Genomic DNA, 21916 nt, shown 5'->3' with positions numbered 1-21916 from the left:
GACTTACCGAATTAGACTATTTACCGGATTTGTAATAACATAAGCAACTCGACGGGTGCCACATGTGGAGCAGGATCTGCTTACCCTTCCGGAGCACCTGAGATCACCCCCAGTTTTTGGTGGGGTTCGTGTTGCTTAGTCTTTAGTTTTCTATGTTGTGTCATCTGTACTATTATTTGTCTGTTTGTCTTTTTATTTTTGGCCATGACTTTGTCAGTTTGTTTTCGATCTATGAGTTTGACTGTCCCTCTGGTATCTTTCGTCCCTCTTTTTTGAAAACAGGGCCCAAAATAAAAAATTTAAATGCACAATAAGATTCAGCATACCATAGAGCCACAATAATTCAGTTTTTGATGAAATCAAACAAAGTTTAATTTTGGACCCTTTGGACCTCAATGTAGACCAATTCCAAAATGGGACCCAATATCCAAAATAGAAATACAAGGTTAGGACCCCCAAAAATTAAAGACTTAAATTAATCCAATACTTAGTTAATCTGTTATATATAATAATTTACACACCCTCTTTGGTGTGTATCTCCTGCCATATCAGTATTTGTTGTTCAACTGTCATACAAGTGAGAGGTTTAGCTAGCTATAAAACCAGGTTTAATCCACCATTTTCTACATTAAAAAATGCCTGTACTAAGTCAGGAATATGACAGTTGTTATCAATTCGTTTGATGTGTTTGAGCTTTTGATTTTGCCATTTGATCAGGGACTTTCCTTTTTGAATTTTCCTCGGAGTTCTGTATTTTTGTGATTTTACTTTTTGCTTTTATATATAAATCAGAAATAATCAATGTACAAATAGAAAATTTTTTGGAAAAAAAACAAAAACAAAAAATTATGAAAAAAAAATCCACCAAAAAAATTGGTCCCCCCCAAAAAATAAGATTTCCAAAAAATTTGAGATTTCAAAAATTGTGTAAAAAAAATATGAACCCCCAAATAATTTGAAAAAAAATCCCTCCCCAAACTTTTTGAAACCCCCCTCCCCAATTTTTTTTTGAAATTTTGAAGATTATTTTCTTTTCAGGAAAAATGTACAATTTCAGAGAGTGCAATAAACTTTAACACAAGTTATTGTCTGGAAACTAGAAAAATGCTTGTTTTTTGGCCCCTAATTTCTAAACGTTTTGGGCAATTACCCCCAAACTCAATCCCAGCCTTCCCTTTGTGGTATGGAACCTTGTAGTACAATTTAAGAGAGATCCATACACTTAAACACAAGTTATTGTCTGGAAACTAGAAAAATGCTTGTTTTTGGCCCCTAATTCCTGAACGTTTGGGGCAATTACCCCCAAACTCAATCCCAGCCTTCCCTTTGTGATATGGAACCTTGTGGTACAATTTCAGGGAGATCCATACACTTACACACAAGTTATTGTCCGGTAACTACAAAAATGCTCGTTTTTGGCCCCTAATTCCTAAACTGTTGGTACCATAACCCCCAAAATCAATCCCAACCTTCCTTTTGTGGTATTGAACCTTCTGGTAAAATTTCATAGAGATACATTCAATTAAACTTAAGTTATTGTGAATTTGTCCGGAAACCAAATGGGTCTTCCGACAACGACGACGACATGATAGCATTATACGAACGCAAATTTTTTGCAGTCGTATAAAAAACAAACTGTTTTTGCCAAACCATACAGAAACAAGAACTTTTTTGAAACTCAATGTTACACTCATTCCCCCTAATTTTCAATGTTCCAATGATTTTTTCACTCCTCTTCTGAAACGCATTTAAAAAAAAATAATTTATCTTCTCTCTTGAGATATATCTGATACACAATGTAATGTTTTTTACTGTAAATGTGATCATTGATTGCCATGTAAACAAAAAAGAAAGTATATAGTGTATTAGTTCACGACATAAAATCCCTACATGTATTTGACAAAACTCAAAGCCAAAGTCCACCACTTTTATTTATTGTTGTAAAGAATGTTGAATACTGCGGTTTAATAGGTGTTGTATAAAATCTTTATACATACTCGCATGTAGAGATACTTGAGATATTGCCTAGGAATAAATGTCTTGATGCCGGTCTGGTGTCCGATTTCTATTGAAATTGATTTTATGTTCATAGTAAAGAGAGCTTTAAATATAGGTGGTTGGTTTTTTTTATCAGAGCTGAAAAAAGTAAAAAATTCCTGCACACCAAGTGACAACCATCATTTTGCAGACTTGTAAGACTCTTGAGATATGTTTCTTTTGAAGGAGGTCCTAAGCAAAGAAAATCAAACAGGATTATGGATACAATAAATGAAGCATCTGTGGTAATCTGCTATAGACTTTCCATAATGGTCAACATAATCATTATGGTATCTGTAAAACTTTGGAATTTTACTATCAAATCCTATGGTAAAAGGTGCCATTGTTACTGGTTTTCTCATTGAAGTTATATGCTTTTAAGAATTAAATATTTTTCTCAGGGCCTTAACTTTTTGGTCAATATTTGTCTCAGATTTACCAGTATATTATCACTCATGGAATGGAATGGATGTCACTGAATCTATGCCATCTTCAATCATTTTTAGATGTTCAAAACTTGTTAGACCTTTCCATCTCTCAAATTCAATTATTTTATCTTCATATTACTGTGGTTATGTATAGTATTATGTACTGTGGAAAACAAAGGTTATGTCACCACTACACTCTTTTGTATAGTAACAAACATTTCTGAATTAAAAAAAAAAAAATTCTGAATTAAAAAAAAATAATTCTGAATTAAAAAAAAAAAATGTTTTTCATGTCATACTCTATGCTTATTTTGATATGGGTAGCACTAGGCATTATATTTGTCAAGATCTTTTCACCGAGTGTAAGCAGGGTTGAAAATTTAATACCTACCTACCCATGTTAAAATAAGCATAGAGCATAACATAATAGATCTCTCTCAATTTTAATAGGAAAATTCAGAACTTTGGTACTTGTAAGTGAACCAATTGTTTCTCAATTAAACTGAGTACAAAATCATGATAGACTTACTTTCAGAATTATTTTATTGAATTCCTTAGTAAGTATTCACCAACACCAACAGAAATGTCCATTTTGATCTCCAGAGTTTAATTGGAATTAGAACATGGCTTTGTTTGCAACATGAAAGAAAAGCTTCATATTAGAACATTCCAGTGACTATGCAAGACCTTTTCTATATTCTAGACTCATCTTGGTTTAATTAAGTACATGTATACAAATATATCATTATGGGTGGATCTTGTACGCTGGAGTATGGCATTGTTTCAAAAAAACTAATTGACGTACTAAATTGTCTCCCGCTCTTCCTACTACTGTTTTTTAAAGTGAAAATCTATTAATATCTAGCTATGCCACTGGTAATTGACATTTCAACAATACAGTCCCCTTACCGGATATATTGTACAGTACCTTTCTATTGTGGGGGTTATCTTGAGCTAAAACACAAATCACATGAAAAGTGCAAATGTTCATGAAACAAACTTCCTCAGCCATTGAAGTTGACAATCAGACACTTTTAAGTTTTCATCATCCCTCATGCATGTAATATTTTGTCAACATATTGTATTTTTGATATTCTAAACTTGTGACATTAAGCTGATTTAAAAAAGCTATTAACTTGTTAAGGTCTCCATAATTATGATTTATTCCTAAATTTCCTACTGTTGACATAAAGGTCTGTTTTGTTGATCATTGCAAAAATGTAAGTATGTGATTATATAATATGGAACTCAAAATGTTTTGAAGAAATGGTTTAATGCACACAAATTGTTATACACTGACGACTTATTACATATTTAAATATATTAAAATCTAAAAATATCTGCAATAACAATACAAACACCCAGCTCTTAAATAATTCAAAAAGTTTCTTATCTTTCATAATTCATGAATGTATACATTATTGCACTAAAATATTACTGTCATTGGAGTAAGGTTTTATTTTTACAAGTAACATAGAAACAAAAAATTTCTTTGCATGCATTTGTTGAAAATTCCTTTCAAAATGAAAATAAGAAGATGTGGTAAGATTGTCAATGAGACAAACCTCCATGAGAGACCAAATGACGTAGACATTTACTTCAGATTCACATAACTTCAATTTTTGAAAAATTATACCCTAATAATAATTATACCCTTTTGGTTTGTGTATATATTATTATTCTATTACTTAAGAGTACAATTCACTAGTTTGACTCATTTTTCTTGTTGGCCTGTTGTCTCCCTGCAACATTAATAGTGTAAAATAAATACAGATAAACAGCTAGTCCATATGAGATTTTGTCCAATACATCTTGTAGATACAATAAACTTATCAAACACGAACAAATAAGTATTATTTATTTTTTTCTATAATAAAATAAAAAGCACCAGTTATAAATTTGATGCATCCATGCCCTTTAATCAAAACAATGAATATCAATTTACCACAGGAGATATTAGTATCATGTTATTCATATTAAACCATGCAGATATTATTAAATGTCATGAACATAAATAAAATATAAAAGACAGTTACATTGTTTGATAAGACATTAAATATTTAAGATATTTATTTTAGATAAATCATCCAAATGCTTTAACAATAGCAAAGAAGTTTGTAACTTTTGGAAAGATGGAAATTTAGCAAATGGTGCGACATAAATTTATTTAAAAAGCACAATGATATTAACCTTACTCCTTAAATGTCTGAAGCAACAGAACCAAGACTGAAGGGATTAATGGAATACTATTGCTAACCACAATTTTACAGCATAGATGCAAACTTAAATGCACATATGAAAATATTTACAAGACGCAACAATAGAACCAAGCTAAAGAAGGCAGTGAACACCAATACTTCAATATCTACAGCCTTCTTCCCTGAATGTTGTAAACTACTTTATGATATTCTTGGCATTCATTGGACCCATTTTTTCCATTTTAAATTAACCACAAGCATTTTATATCTTCTTTTACCGAGATCTTATCTTATTTAGAACAGAAGCAAAGTATCAATTATCTTTGTTGGTGAATGCATTTTTTCTCACTTATCTCCTTTACAGCGTGAGGTATAATGCGTTATTCTAATGTTGGCATTCTTTTGGGCATTATGTTTTCCACTGCTAACATTTTTAAACTAAGATCAGGAGAATTTCCTTATTTTCCAGAATTTTAATTTATTTTTCAAGTGGATAATCAACAACTAAAAATGTAACTGAAAATTGTTTGCACTACTTTACGAATTAAAGTAAGTATGAATGGACTAAATCAAAATTATTATGTCAGAAAGTGGATAAAAGTCACAGGACCTGAGGTAAAGTGAATTAGTTCTCATGGAAAAGAAAGGTTCATTTACGAGTAATGGAACCTCATGGCCTTTTAAGTGGATCAAAAGATAACTAATCAAAGCTACAAAAAAATCACAAATTGCATTCCAAATGTTGCCCATTATACAAAAAGTAACAAGGTTAATGACTATGCACAGAGAGCTACAATATAAATATCCTTTTCCAATCCTATCTTTCTCTCAGAATGTCTTATTCTTTTTTACTGCTGGTTTCTCCTGCCGTTTGCTGTAAAATGATAGACAATGAATATATATTATATTCTATTTATTTTTAAAATGCTGAAATATCATGATATTTCATGATACTAAATTAAATGTCTGACTTGTTGCAATGTTTCACTTTAAAGTTTCAATTCTTCAACTGTTTATATCATTAACGTCATGAACATGCATTGATTTAATTTTGTTTTCAAAATTGTTTGTCCCAAGCGTTCCTGATAAAGGTTATTCTAGAAACATGTGTGGCAAGTGTGCATGTTAGTAAATATACATTTATTTTGCTACCACTGGGTCCATACTGCTGCTGACTGAATGTCAGTCCTCAATGGTCCTTTATTATCATTGTCTCTAGCATGGTAGCATGGGGGTAAATAAAAACTTATGAGAAACCATTATATAATCAATTTTATCAACTTGAAATGGCATAAGTTTACCCTATTTATTCTGAATTTGTGTGTGTGTGTGTGCTACATATTTACATGTGATTTAAAATGTTTACAGATTTGTAATCCACAATGTTTCAATAGCTATAATTTAAAATGTTTACATACTTGTAATTTAGAGTGTTCCTTCATCAATCTGTCATATTCTCTATTTGTTCCTTCAGCTTGTTTGCGTACAGCTTCTAGATCACTAACTGCTTTCTTCAAGTCTGTAAAATAAAGTAAATGACACCTGGTGTTTATAAAATTATAACTTGTATTAATCTTCTAGTTCTTGGTTTTAATCTTTTAAACTAAACTTTTTCATGAAACAAAACGGTATATGGATAAGTAAAAATCTGAATAATTTGAAAACACATGACCACTGCTTTTTTTTTATGGATTTACCGATCACTTACTGCTAACTATATGCCCTTTTTGATATAGTTCCTACTTTTGTTGGAAAAAATATATGGACATATTTCTACATCCTTCCTAAACTTACCAAGATGTATTTATAGTTTTTAGAATTAATCTGCTAAAATGGTTAATACTGAAATAATAAATGGGTCAATAAGTGCGTCTTTTTGAAGCTAAATATTCAAATCCTATGGTTACTTTGGAGAACCTTACAATTAGATAGTATTTAAATTTAACCCATGTCAGAGCAAAATTTACACTTATTTCAGAATAACAGACCTTTTAACTTGTTGTTGAGATATAATTACCAATCTAAGTCTTCTGAAATCTGCTTTTTTATCATGTTTATAAGATATACTTATCTAATCTGATCCATTTTTACTTATATATTTGATGAGGTAGACCTACCTATTTTGGTCTTCACAAGATCCTCCTTTGTTTTATCAAGTTGTTGAGCTAAACTTTTTTCTTCCTCTGTGTCATTATCCTCTTTTTTCTATTTAAGATTAAAAAAAAAATTATAATATATCAGAAAAAAACAGAAAAAAAACATTTAGAAATCAACCAATGAGGTTTAATCATAGATAAGTATTATGCCTTTCATTAAATAGCAATAATAAGTACAAATTTTCACTAAATTATTCATCTTACCAGAAGTATCATCAGCCAATGATTTATACTGCAGCTAGCACTTTTCCATAACTTACCAAATATTGTGATATTTCGATAGGTTTGTTTAGGTATATAAAAATAAGTTTTACTTTTGTGTTTCCATTTTAATGACTATAAATGCAGCCAATTTTAGCTGCAGTTCAAAAGCAATAATAGATTAATGTCAGAAAAATATCAACTTTTTTTGTAACCAGCACAAACTGTTGAAGAGCTCTGTAAAATTTGCCCCTCCCTAGTTTTTAAGCCTCATACAAAAAAAAAATGTGGATAGTGTGGACACAGATGATGCCCCCGCTTGCATATCATATAGTTATAAAGGGACATAACTGAAGAACGGTAAAAGTGACGCTACCCAAATTTGAACTTGACCTGAGTTTTGTGGTAATAAGCATTGTGTGCAAGTCTCATAACATTTGGTTTAGGCTAACTTAAGTAGAGAACAGAGAAACTAAAAATTCAGCAATTTTTCTATTTGTAAACACGCATAACTCTAGAACGGTTGTGTATAAGTTTTATAACATTTGGTTGAAATAAACTAAAAAATTCAGCAATTTTTATGTTTATAAAGGGACATAACTCAAGAATGGTAAAAGTATCGCCACCTTATTTCGTACCTAATCTGTATTATGTAGTAATAAGCATTGTGTATAAGTTTCATAACATTTTGTTCAGGCAAACTAAAGTTAGAAAACAGAAACAAAAAATTTGTACTTGATCTTAGTTTTGTGGTAATGAATATTGTGTAAAGGTTTCATAATGTTTGGTTGGGGCAAACTTAAATTACAGAATGGAAACTAAAAATTTTGCAATCTTTCGATTTATAAAGGGGCATAACTCAATAATGGTTAAAGTGACACTACCCAAATTCAACTTGATCTGTGTTTTATCAGTGGAAGTCAAAATTAAACATTGCATTGTATAAAGCATTGATTGTAGTTGATTCAACTATAATCATGGACAAAGGAAGATAACTCCAATTTTAATATAAATTACTTGATATTTACAAGAAAATAAAAATTTTGCAATTTTTCAATTTATAAAGGGGCATAACTCTAGAACGGTTACAGTCACGCCACCAAATTCAGACTTGATCTGTGTTTTGTGGTAATAAGCATTGTGTATAAGTTTCATAACATTTGGTTCAGGCAAACTAAGTTAGAGAACGGAAACCAATTTTGGGACGTACGGACGTACAGACGGACAAGGGTAAAACTTAATGCCCCCACCGCTAAGGCGGGGGCATGAAAAAAGATATTTTTCTGACATTGACCTAATTTTTATATATCTATGCTGCAGCATTGCCTGCTCCCAGTCATTTCTGACTTACTAATATCAGCATGATAACTCAGTGTCTGAAATACACAATGACCTGCTTAGCTTGTTTCTGACTTAAGGTACCTTATTAGAAGTATTGTCTAACTTATCTTATTAGAAGTATTGTTTCTGACCTACTCATTTAGAAGTATTGTGTTGGACTTACTTTATTAGAAGTATTGTTTCTGACTTTAATACTTTATTAGAAGTATTGTTTCTGACTTACTGTATTGGAAGTATTGTGTCTGACTTACTTTATAAGAAGTATTGTTTCTGACTTACTTTAAAAGAAGTATTGTTTCTGACTTACTTTATTAGAAGTGTTGTTTCTGACTTACTTTATTAGTATTGTTTCTGACTTACTTTATTGGAAGTGATGTTTCTGACTTACTTTATTGGAAGTATTCTTTCTGACTTACTTTATTAGAAGTATTCTTTCTGACTTACTTTATTAAAAGTATTATCAACCTGATCAAGCAATCTCTGTGCTGCACAATGACCTGCTAAGTTTGTTTCTCACTTACCTTATTAGAAGTATTATCAGCCTGATCAAGCAATCTCTGTGCTCCACAATGACTTACTACCGGTAAGTTTGTTTGTTTCTCTCTTACCTTATTAGAAGTATTATCATTCTGATCAAGCAATCTCTGTGCTGCACAATGACCTGCTAAGTTTGTTTCTGACTTATTTTATTAGAAGTATTATCAGCCTGATCAATCAATCTCTATGCTGCACAATGACCTGCTTAGTTTGTTTTTCACTTACCTTATTAGAAGTATTATCAGCCTGATCAAGCAATCTCTGTGCTGCACAATGACCTGCTTAGTTTGTTTCTCACTTACCTTATTAGAAGTATTATCAGTCTGATCAAGCAATCTCTGTGCTGCACAATGACCTGCTAAGTTTGTTTCTGACTTATTTATTAGAAGTATTATCAGCCTGATCAAGCAATCTCTATGCTGCACAATGACCTGTTAGTTTGTTTTTCACTTACCTTATTAGAAGTATTATCAGCCTGATCAAGCAATATCTGTGCTGCAGCACTGGCCTGTTTAGCTTGTTTCTGACTGGCTTCACATTCTGCCTCTAAATGAGCTTGTTTTGATGTCTGTGTTACAAGACGTTTTAATATACTGAAAAATAAAATTTACAAATTTATTTTAATATATTGGATGAATTCTTTTACTTTCATATTCCAAAATTATGGGTAAGGTTCTTGTTTTCATTTATTCGTGGACAACTATGAATTTCATTGTTCAGAAAGTAAGGAATATCTGCAAAATTTACAGACAGATATTCCAAGTATCCTGAGGACAAACACAGAAGAACTATCAATTTGCTACTTCAGAATCTGATACATTTTGGGTATTGTAAATTCCTGATGATAAGGTGCAATTTTTTCTCTCTGAGTTGCTCCTTGTCGCTTATTTATCAGTGCACCTTAGCTTTTCCTATTTTATATTTTTTTTGGACTTTCAAGGATTTTCAGTGCTCATTGTTTTCATTACAATCAGATGTGGAATAAATGAAATCTGTGACAGAAGGTGTTGAGCATGGTTCCACATATATACATTTTTGAATGTCCAGTAATATATGCTAATACTTTCAAAAGCAAACAAAAACTGTTGTGACTGGTAAGGAACTTCCACTGATATTAAACCAATGATGTGACATATTCATTAAGTGTACAATCAATGGAATTACCCACTCATTTTATATTGAAGTGGCAAATTCTACAGACAATATACAAATTTAACAGCTGAATTGTACATACAACCACATGAAAAGAGCAAATCCAGAAATGTAGAAATTTCTTTGAGCACGAAACAGTTTAACTTGTGCTGCTAGTTCTGATTCTCTGTTGTTCTTTAAATCAACCTCTTCCAAAGCTTCATTATATTTTCTCATTTCTCTGATGGACTCTGAAAATAAATCAGAAACTTTTTCATACATACACTTTGCCACACAGATTATGTGATAAAAATATACATGTAGCTGACTTCTATTATATCAGCTACACCATTAAAATGAGATAAGTTTTTGTTGTTAATTTCATTAAAGATACGTCAACATGTAATACCATAAAAATTCTTTCTTGACAAGATTTAAATTTTTGCTAATATTGAGAAATGTATTCATAATTACAAAACTTTGTGTTCAAAAGTACATTTTTGATGACAATATCAACAGAACATTCACTACCATATCAATAATAAGATTCATTAGAAAAAAGAATTATTGTTGTTTTATGTTCACAAACATGACAAAAACAATAAGTACACCTGAAATAGAGGATTTTTTGGTTAATCCATAAAATATAAAATGCTCCGCTGGGGCGCAGCTTGATTTGACCACAGATGTCGAACCCTGAACAGTTGGGGCAAGTATTGACACAACATTCAAGCTTGATACAGCTCTGAATTTGGATTGTGATTAAATATTTGACACAGCATAGGTTTCTGACACAGAATGAATGTGGTCTAAGAACTTAAAATTTTTTAATTTACCTATTCAAACCATATCATTATTATTTGCTTTTATATATAAATCAGAAATAACCAATTTAAAATGGAAAATTTTAAAGAAAAAAAAAGGAAAAAAAAAATCCCCCGCCCCCAAATTTTGTGAACCCCCTTATGATTCATCACCCCAAAACTCAATAACAGCCTTCCCTTTGTGGTATGGTACCTTGCAGTACAATTTCAGAGAGATCCATACACTTGAACACAAGTTATTGTCTGGAAACTAGAAAAATGATTGTTTTTTGGCCCCTTTTTGGCCCCAAATTCCTAAACGTTTAGGACAATTACCCCCAAACTCAAACCCAGCTTTCCCTTTGTGATATGGAACCTTGTAGTACAATTTCATAAAGATCCATACACTTACACACAAGTTATTGTCCTGAAACTAGAAAAATGCTTGTTTTTTGCCCCTTTTTGGCCACTAATTCCTAAAATTTTAAGGCAATTACCCCCAAACTCAATCCCAGCCTTCCCTTAGTGGAATGGTACCTTGCAGTACAATTTCAGAGAGATCCATACACTTGAACACAAGTTATTGTCTGGAAACTAGAAAAATGCTTATTTTTGGCCCCTTTTTGCTAAACATTTTGGGCAATTACCCAGGGCTTCCAAAATTTCCTGACGACAGCCGGACATTTTTCAAAGAAATATTTTTGACGGTCAATGATCAGCTGGATACTTAAATGTAACTGAGAGGATGCATAAATTGATATATGTGTCTAAATAATTAGTAGTGTTATATGCAATAAAATTATTTATAACTGTTTTGTTTTCTTCATTCTAAAAATAAATAAAATATTATCCTCGGTATTGTGTCATTTTTCTGTGTATCGTAATACAGTAACCATCATTGCATCAATCAGCTTCAGTACCTGACTGTTCTCATGTTTTTGTTTCTGTTTATATAATCTATCTTCTCTCTGTGAGTACTTAACACTTTGTAAATTAAGGCCATCTTATTTGAAACTGTTGATGTTGGCTTTAATTGCAGTACAACTTGATCATCAATACACGTGATACTTTTCTTTTTGTGTATTGATTACCTGACCACGTGACTTTTACAACTGATGCGGTATTTATAGATAACATTGAGGAGGCCCGATGAAGGATATTGTTTTAAACCGTGTAAAATCTACTGAACAGTGATAACATTTTTCTTTGTACAATTTCCCAACCTGATTTAGAAAATAAGGAATAAATAAAAACATACTCAGTTGATAAATAATTTAATGAATAACAACATGATATTTTATGTAAGCATATAACAACAATAAAATATCAGAAGAGCACAATGTTGACAAACACACGCAATAAATATTACAATGAGCACATTGAAAAGAAGCACAGATCACAGCACAAGATTAGAGTTCATTTAGTCTAATTTAAGATTTTACATTCATGAGCTTGCTAAATGCATTGTTCTGATAAACATGGCGGTTACGAACGGATTGCCATTTATGGATAGCATGGAACAGGATCAAAGTATTTAACATCTACACCTACTAAGCTTATCCTCATAAGTTGATCTAAAGCGTCAATACCTAGACTACACCTTAGTCGATCATAATTCCCACGGCGGGACTTAATTAACTTTACGTCGGACATCACCTCTTTCTCTATAACATCGGAAATTGTCTGAATAAATTCGGAGCAGGCATTGTTCTCTTGATATAATTTAGAAGTGATCACGGCACCATTTAACTTAGTTAAATCATTTATTGACTGAAATTTGTCCATTGGTTTTTCCTATATATTTTAGTAAATTTTCCCCTTGAGAGTACCCCAGTATTTAACACGATGTACAGTGTTAAATAAAATAATATATATCATACTTATTCATTTATAAATATCCTTATTTGAAGAATAACTTTTAAATATCAGGATACTTTTTAAACTGAATGCTCATTTAAAATAATATCTATAAAGCGTAATTAAATAGGATGTTGTTCCATACACGCTTACATGTTTGACCTCGTTTACCGGATTTATGTACATTGTTATGCATCATTAATTCTATTGATAAAGACAAGCTAAGGACACCTCATCAAAGGTAACAAACCTGTAATCAGTGAATGATTTATGGCTTCAATATAACTTATTGAAGGGATAATTGTTTGACAGCTTGTTGTTATTTAAATAAAAGAAAACGTGTTTTTTCTACTTTTTATTGATGTACACAAGCTAAAGACCAAGCCGTACATTTATGTACCCAGAGGATTAGACTAACTGAGACACTTCAAAGTATCTGAAATATGCTGCTTCTGTTTTATTAAACCCAATTATGACCGAAATATCTTTGTGAAATAGATTGCCACAATTATAAACTAAAATGCCCAAACGGACATGCCCAAAGCCCCAAACGGACATTTTTATCGATCGATAGTTGGTAAAAATTGAAATGACCGTTTCATGAAAATGCCTTGAATAACAAAATGTGGCACACCAATTCTATTTGACCGTTTGAGGCTGAGAGCAGCCGGTCTTTTTATGAAAGTTTCGGTCAAGTCCGGAATATATGACCGTTTTGGAAGCCCTGCTATTACCCTCAAACTCAATTCCAGCTTTCCCTTTGTAATATGGAACCTTGTAGTACAATTTCAGAAAGATCCATACACTTACACACAAGTTATTGTCATGAAACTAGAAAAATGCTTGTTTTTAACTCCTTTTTTTGCCCCTAATTCCTAAAATTTTGAGGCAATTACCCCCAAAATCAATCCCAGCACTCCCTTTGTGATATGGAACCTTGTGGTATAATGTCAGAGAGATCCATACACTAACACACAAGTTATGTCTGGAAGTTACAAAAATGCTTATTTTTGGCTCCTTTTTGGCCCTTAATTCCTTAACTGTTGGTACCATAACCCCCAAAATCAATCCCAACCTTCCTTTTGTGGTATTGAACCTTATGGTAAAATTTCATAGAGATCCATTCACTTAAACTAAAGTTAGAGTGTGAAAACCAATGTGTCTTCGGACGACGACGACGCCAACGTCATACCAATATATGACCGCAAAATTTTTTTGCGGTCGTATAAAAATGGATACCTACCTAGAAATACTAATGACAGTATTGCTATTAATACATTGAAGTAGATATGTGAATATGACTCTATCTTTTTTATTAAGTTGGATCGAAAGATCTTCTGCCATCTACAAAACAAAGCGAAAAGTTTAAAACTACCTTTATTAATATAAAGTGTCTGATTTCAGACTCATTTTAAATAAACAGTTTATGTACTTCCTATTTATATATTACTACAATATTGTTGAATTTCATTGATTTGTCAGTGGCAAATATTTCATTCATATTCAGATCAAGCTTCAATTGACAGTATGACAACTATTTTGCATTGTTCTTTTTCAATTAGTCATTGTAGCTTAAATTTCTTACTGTGAAAATTCAATTTGTCTTTTTTAATTACTCTTTCTCTATAAAATACATGTATTTTTAATAAACAATATATGATAAAATTGTAAAAGGTATAAAACATGCATATCCAACCTTAACTGCATGTTCAATGGTGTAGCAATCTAAACTGTGAAGATCTACCAAGTAATACTGTTGTTTTTAATACAAACCATATTGTTTACAAAAACTGTTTTTTATTTTTTTTTTATCCCCTACATGACAGGATTGAATAATTTATAACAGAGACCAGAAGAACCTTATGACTCTTTTCTGTACACATATTAAATTTCTGTACTTGAATAGTAAAGCTTTTTTTCAAATATTAAATATAATTTTTGTTTTTAAAAACTACCATATAAATTAATTTCTCATTTGTTAAAGTGAAAACTGAGGCCCCTCATAGGGGTGTACAAGTAATCACATAATCACAAATTCTTTGCCAATATAATCACATAATCATTATTTTTTTAAACAAGATAATCAAATAATCAAAAATAGTCCTAGATTATCAAATAATCAAATAATCATGAAATATTTTGTCTGGTAATCAAATAATCACTACAAAAACATCCAAGTAATCACATAATCAAAAACCCCATGAGGAGGCTCAAAACTTTATAGTCTTTTTGCATTTGAAAATAAAGTTATGACACAAATAAACTGAGAAAGACAAAAGATGGAATATGATACATGTGTATGCTCAAGATATTGGGTATAGAACAAAAACTTGCTTTGAAACTATATATATTTCCAGTACCAATTATTATCAACAAACTTCTCAAATGAATACATTTTATACATAATAATTATGTATAAAATCAAATTTGGATTTTTTTCCTTCATAATATATGCGGAATAGCTTATCTTAAATACACATCAAGCTGTTTATTTTAAGAGGGTTCTTTCCTGTCTTATTAAATGTTTGTGTCACATTCTTTTAATTCAATGCATTCAGCATTGATCAGATGTAACACTAAAATCTCCATATAAATAAAATATTAATTAAAAGTGAACAAGATTGAGAAATTTGTTGACAACTTATTTCACATTATACATGGCAAACATCATTAATATATATCCCAACCTACCTGGATGGTGGGATAAAAGGGATTAATAGGATAGCTGAGAGGAAGATCTCCAGATACAGGAATAAAGCTATGAAAGTCCAAAGCATTTTAGGATGTGGTATGCCTGAAATAGACCATCATGTGATCAGGGAACTAGATATTCTACACCAGCATGTGATCAAGGTACTAAATATTCTACATATTGGAATGTAATATTGGTGTAATATTGAGTATAGAAAATCAGTTTATATATATATATACATCTGAATATATAGAATCTTAAGCAAAAAACACCAAATGCAAAGAAAAATTCATAACAGCAAAAACATTGTGGTATCCCTTGATTTGTTATTATACTTAACAATTTGGTTTTGCATGATAAAAGTGTCTTTTTCTGTCAAAGGAGTAGGCCCGGTAAGACCCCTTTTTGGCCCCAAAATATAGCAGTTTTACAAAATTATAAAAAATTTAAATTTTTAGCTATTTATTGGAAAGAAAAATACTTCTGTTACATAAACATGGGCTGTTTTTGACAATACATTGCACATGTATCGGGTACTAGCATCATTAAGTCTTGCTAAATTACTGAAACCTCGAAATTTTAGCATTTTGGTTAATTTTTAGACGGTTTTCTTCTGAAATGGAAGTGGCCGCATTTGTGTTCATTCTTAATATTTAAATGTAAGTTGTATTTGATGATAATACATAACATACATAAAGGTTGAGAATGAACACGGATGCAGCCACTTTCATTTTTGACAAAAACCATCTGAAAAGTGACATATTATGGCATATTTGATAGATTTTTCATATTAAAGCTTGAATTTGAGCGTCTTTAATGACTAAATCAGTTCAAATCTTTCAGATAAACTAATTGAATCAACTGAAGTAGACACTTAAGTGTTTTAAAAGTGTCCAAAATCTTTCATCAGATGAACCTGAATTTTGAGGCCATAATCGGCCCTTACCGGACCTACTCCTTTCACATTATAAAAATAAGGTGTGTTATGATTGCCAATGAGACAACTATACACCAGATTTCAAATGACAATGGATATAAGCAATTGACATGTAAAATACTAACTTTCTATACTTTATATTACTACAATGAAATATTATTGCCCATGATACCACACAGAATATAATGCTGTTAACATGCACCTGCAGGTTCAAAAATGCAGAGGAACTAACTTTCACAATAGATTTGTAAATATAAAATCACTTTGGCCACAACGAAAATATGTCCTGATTTTCATCCATTTTTTTTTTAATCAAAGCAGACAGAATGTCAATTTTACTGTTTAAGTTATGTTAGTTACAGTTATGGATTGGTTCCATGTTGAAAATGGAAGTTGATAAAAAAAAGTTTAGAGGGTCTTGGATGAAAATCTGGGAGTACTTTCATTATGGCATTGAAAATCAAAAATGCAGGAGATCAAAGGTGTAAAATCAGTATCCTATTTAATAAGTTTTATTGGTTTGATTTGCACTTTCTTAATCAAATTTGAATTGTGAATACTTGTATCTGTCAATGATGACACTTGTTTTATGTAGATACATACACCTTTCATCCGATTACTGATTCAATCATGTTTCTGTGTAAATGATAATTCATGAACATGATGCAATGTTAATGTTCTAATTCTGCTTAAAGCATCATTGACTTCTATAAAACTTTGGTGGTTTTCAATCTTTATATACATGAAACATGTTAAATATCACAACACTTCAATTTGAAGAGAGACATTAAAAGGAAAGTATATCTTTTAACACTGGCCACTGCAAAAGTTAACACCTACACAAAATAATCAGCTATGCAGTAACTCATTATATAAATGGCATCTGAACGAATTTCTGCAAGTATTTTTTCTTAGTTTTTAAATTGCTTTTTAAACAGTTCTATTTTTACCATGAGCTTTGTAGAAGTCAACATGTCATAGCTGCAACTAATATTAATGTATGCTGTAAAGATCAGTGCTTACCTAGATGGGGAAATATAAGGTATCAATAAAATTACCGATACAAATATTTCAAGATACATAAACCCAGAAATTGATGTCCATATCAAACCAGTCATTGTTTAATCTGTACAGGAAGAAAACTAAAGGTCATAATGCGGGACAATAATAATCCATTTCATTCATTGTTAGAATTATTTGTACCAAATTCCTTCAATGAGTTTTATTAAAAAAAATGCAGTCTGACATTACAAGTATCTGAATTTCAGATACAATGTATTAAGCCAAATTAATGTAATTGTTGCAGAGTTAATATAATACATGAAAATATGCTTCACTGTCAAAAAAGTAAATCAATGTTGAAAGAATTTGTAGTACATTATTAATTTCCAACTCATTAATTATATATACATGTAAATGCACTCTAAAACCTGAAATGCTTATAACAATGTCAAATTTTCATAACATGTTTGTTGTTTTAATCTGAAAATTTCTGTTCAAGAAAAACAAAATTCAACAAATGTTTTCTTTTATACAAGTTGCCTTTTTTAAAATTTTGGTATTGACAGCCTAGATTGACAAGTATGTATAATTTTTTTACTCTTCATTTAAGCTAAATTTGACACATTTATATCATGAAAATATGACAAAATCAAAGTGTTATTATATAGAGAAGTTAAGCAAATACCATTCTAAAGTGAAATATCTTCAGAATAGTATTTTGTATGCAACTAAACTTCTACATGTGAAAGCTGTGGAATACACAGCTGACACTCTTACCTCTGTGCTGATATAAATGGTAACAAAAGTATAGCAGCTATTGTTATTTCAGCATATAGATACCCAGCTATACCTGACCACAGTATTCCAACCATGGCTGTAATAAAACTCACTTTTATAATTATCTCTCTATTTATATATGTGCAACTTATTTTATTAGCTGAAACATGAACAACTAAATGTAATTTTTCTAAAATTATAGGTATATGTTCAGCAGGAGTTATTTCCCTTTCCAGCGTGTACATTACAATGTAACTACAATCATGACAATATTATGTGCTTACCTGCATACCTGTAAAAACTAATCAAAAAGTGTAATAAATCCCATTTCTAAACAACTAGCACTACAATCAAGCATATGTAAATGCTGTTACAACATGTACAATATCTATTTTTTAACAATTTGAAATCAATTTATATATGGGTTTTATTTTTTTCCAAAATACTCTTTGGAACTAGGAAAAGCTTTCACATTAAACTGAATGTAATTAATCATGTTGTTGTCTCTGTCTCATTGATGTTTACCGGTCATGTTTTATTGATGAATAAAATCATGAATAGTGTTGTAGAAGTACTTGTCACCACCTGTTCCCTTTCCATAACACCAGGACCAGTGGTTAAATTTCCAACAAGTCAAATCGGCACCTGATCAATTCGCCACTTATAGGTCATTTCAGCACCTGGTTAAATCAGTATCTAGTCAAATCAGCACCTATTTAAATTCATTTCGTCATTTGGTTAGTCAATTTGGCACCTAATATTATTTTTACCTTTTCTTTCCTTTTTATTAAATGTATTTTGGGAAAATACTTTTTTGATTCTTTTTGAGATATTTTTATTATGAAAAAGAAATTAATTTTTATTTACTGACAGCTAATCAAAATTAAAGATTTCCTTTAATAATCTATTGTCAATTAATCGATACCTATTTTGGCCCAATTTAAAGCATGCGCACTGCAGGTGCTGAAAATAGTTGCGTATGACATCCTGTCTACTTGTATAAAATGAATAACGTCGGCACCCATTTTTTATGTTTAATAGCAATGGGCAGTTGTCATGAAATAGAAGTTCCTATTACTTTATAATATAAGTTCAAATAGGAACAGATATTGTGACATTGTTTATAACAAAGTTGTCATTGGAACTTCTGTTTTCTGTGACAAATATACGTTGACACATCGAAAATATGGAAAAAGGTATGGAAAAAGGTATGGAAAAAACTGAGTCCTCAATATTTGACTTGCAAAACATAATGTTTATTGTGGGCATCAAAATAACTACCTCGGGTGCCGAATTAACAAGGTCCCTATTTGACTAGGTGCCGAATCGATTAGAATTCCCGTATCCCACCCACTTACACTATGTACGTAAGCAATTCTCATTTTTTTGTAATTTCCCGTAAACCATTATACTTCAATTCCCATTTTCATGGCACAATAATTTGACTTTCACGTGTCACGCTTAGACCCCAATGAGAAACCACTTCAAGCAGCCAGCATGTGCCCACTACTCTACAACTAATTTAAACCATTTATAACATTTTAACAGTACATACTTGAAACTTTGAAACTGAACGTCAAGGAGTGTCTACAAGACTACATTCAAAAATTGACAAAATGAGACCACTATATATTCAGAATCCGGGTCCGTTCGCTCCCAATCACGTTCGCCCCCATGCACGTTCGCCCCCTTTCACTTTCGCACCCTACACGTTCGCACCCAAAGTCCGTTCGCACCCTACACGTTCGCGCCCAATTTTTATTGGTTTTGTGTTTAATAATTTGTAAACGAGTTTTGGTAAGTGTATTGCTATAACTATATATTTTTTCATTGTTTCTTAATAAAGTGAGATTCTGACAAGGTTTTTTTTGTGTCCTGGTAAATGTATTGCTATAAACATTTTTTGTTCATTGTTTTTAAATAAAGTGAGATTCTGACGACCAGTATTTTATTTTTGTGTTGAATAATTTTTAATCATGTTTAGGTAAGTGTATTGCTCTATATATATATATAAATTATTTTTTTCATTGTTTCTAAATAAAGTGAGATTCTGACAACGTTTTTTTAGGTGTTGATAAAATCTTAATCATGTTTTGGTTAGTGTATTGCTATAAATATTTCTTTTTTATTGTTTCAAAAGGAAATGGGATTCTGACAACGTTTTTTTTATGTGTTGAATAATTCGTAATTATGTTTTGGATAGTGTATTGCTATAAATATTTTTTTTCATTGTTTATGAATAAAGTGAGATTCTGACACACATGAGATCAAAGGAGCCAAGCTGTTAAAAACAATTATCTTTCATGTTTTTTATTTAAAATCTTCAAAGTTTTACTCATACCAAGCTAAATACATGCAGTAAGCCAGTATTTACTTTTAAAGCAAGTTAAAACAATCATGATTTTTAAACACTCAACAATAACATCATATTAGCAGAGTTCGCGAAAATGGTCGGTCCTGTCGGTCAAAATGAGGCTCGGACCAGTATTTTGAAAGCTAGTGCCGGTCCCGATGACCAATGTAAAAAAGGCCGTTGTAGTGCATATTTCGGCACTTTTTTACATCGGTTATTAGATGTACCGCAACTGTTTCCAATAAGTGTTTACATCGGTTATCAGATGTACCCGCTGCCAATTACCGGTACTGGTTTACGGGTTTTTTATAAACAAACCAAAGCGGCGATCTACACGTGGCCTACTAAATTTGTTCATAGAGCCATCCCTGGCAAACAATCAGCGATTGAACCCTACAATGGAGCAAACAAATACTGTAACAGCCGAGAAATCGATTCAGATGATAAAATGGATAGTGAAGATGACTTTAAATAAGAACAATCAGAAGACCTGAACTGGTCCTTCATTGTTAATTTGCCTGTGGGTGCGAAGAATAAAACTAATATTAATAAAGTTATTTTTCGATAAAATATGTTATTTATTTTATTTCAGGATAAAATTGACAGATTTTGTAGGACTGGCTAAAATTTTGTAGGACTGACAAATAATCATGCTTTGTCGGTCCCATGACCGACGGGTCAAAATAAGTTTTCGCGAACTCTGATATTAGGCTGTGTATAAATACCAATACACCTTATCGCTATTCCCGCTTGACCCGAGAATCTGTCCCGCTTGAACTTTTGACGTCATACAACAATCACTTTTCCATTGTTGCGTCAGATATTTTCTATTATGACGTCAAAATTTTACGGGAACTTTTGTGATGTCCAGTAATGGCGGCCAAATAGCGATAAGGTGTATAAGCAGTAATCATACATAATTAACATTTAATAATTAATCATCAAATCAATTTAAAACAATTATTCATTTAAAAATTCTCGAATTTTTATTTATGAAAATAAAAATATTTTACAAAACATCTAAAAATTTATCAGGTTTTTGAATAAAAAAAGGTTGCGAACGGACCTAGGGGGTGAACGTGTGGGGTGCGAACGTGTAGGGTGCGAACGTGTATTGGGCGCGAACGGACCCGATACCATATATAACTCAGTTGATTAGTGAAATTCACTAATCAACTGAGACATAGATGAATGAATGTCATATTTGTTTAGTGTGAAACATTTCTTCAATAGTTGGCGAGTTGTCTTGATTATTAGTGGGCGACTTGTCCTGATACTTATTATTTTTACAGAGACACAAACCTTTTCTATATATCTCTCAATTATTAAGATGAAAACAAGTTCCTAGTCTCGAAAATGACCTTCCTAGTCGATAAATGTCTTGTCAGCTATCAAGAATAATCGGTGACAAAAACGGTAATATGACCAAGATCGATGACAATTCATAATCTCGGCAAGGATTTGTA

The 21916-nt window shown here is 31.4% G+C and overlaps 1 protein-coding gene across 6 annotated transcripts; it reads right to left on the bottom strand.

Annotated features, from left to right (window-relative positions):
- Window positions 1-5347: 5347 nt before the first annotated feature.
- Window positions 5348-21870, bottom strand: LOC127707744 (B-cell receptor-associated protein 31-like). Of its 6 annotated transcripts, none has more exons than XM_052212487.1 (8): window positions 21753-21870; window positions 18098-18194; window positions 13933-14033; window positions 10133-10280; window positions 9353-9491; window positions 6781-6868; window positions 6082-6182; window positions 5348-5537 (listed from the first exon to the last, which is right to left on the bottom strand). In XM_052212487.1, the coding sequence occupies exons 2-8, from the start codon at window positions 18190-18192 to the stop codon at window positions 5502-5504; spliced, it is 708 nt and encodes a 235-aa protein (XP_052068447.1). In that variant the 5' UTR covers window positions 18193-18194; window positions 21753-21870; the 3' UTR covers window positions 5348-5501. The 6 variants fall into 6 exon arrangements, with proteins under 6 accessions (XP_052068447.1, XP_052068442.1, XP_052068487.1 ...); XM_052212482.1 differs by lacking the exon at window positions 18098-18194 and adding an exon at window positions 17342-17444 and having other exon boundaries at window positions 21753-21857; XM_052212527.1 differs by lacking the exon at window positions 18098-18194 and adding an exon at window positions 15381-15483 and having other exon boundaries at window positions 21753-21850.
- Window positions 21871-21916: the final 46 nt, after the last annotated feature.

The sequence above is a fragment of the Mytilus californianus genome, unplaced genomic scaffold (assembly GCF_021869535.1).
Source record: "Mytilus californianus isolate M0D057914Y unplaced genomic scaffold, xbMytCali1.0.p SCAF_1, whole genome shotgun sequence".
NCBI classification, from domain to species: domain Eukaryota; kingdom Metazoa; phylum Mollusca; class Bivalvia; order Mytilida; family Mytilidae; genus Mytilus; species Mytilus californianus.
The sequence above is the reverse complement of the archived record's forward strand: the minus strand, read 5'-3'. Positions and strand labels throughout refer to the sequence as shown.

Bases quoted from the DNA above. Each gene is read 5' to 3' on its own strand.
- LOC127707744 (XM_052212487.1), bottom strand. From the start codon at position 18,192: ATGGTTGGAATACTGTGGTCAGGTATAGCTGGGTATCTATATGCTGAA. The intron at 9,492-10,132 runs GTATGTACAATT...TTTATTTTTCAG, and splicing joins TTTGCTCTTTTCATGTGGTT to TATATTAAAACGTCTTGTAA. The intron at 5,538-6,081 runs GTATGTAAACAT...ATCATTTTACAG, and splicing joins AGGAACACTCTAAATTACAA to CAAACGGCAGGAGAAACCAG.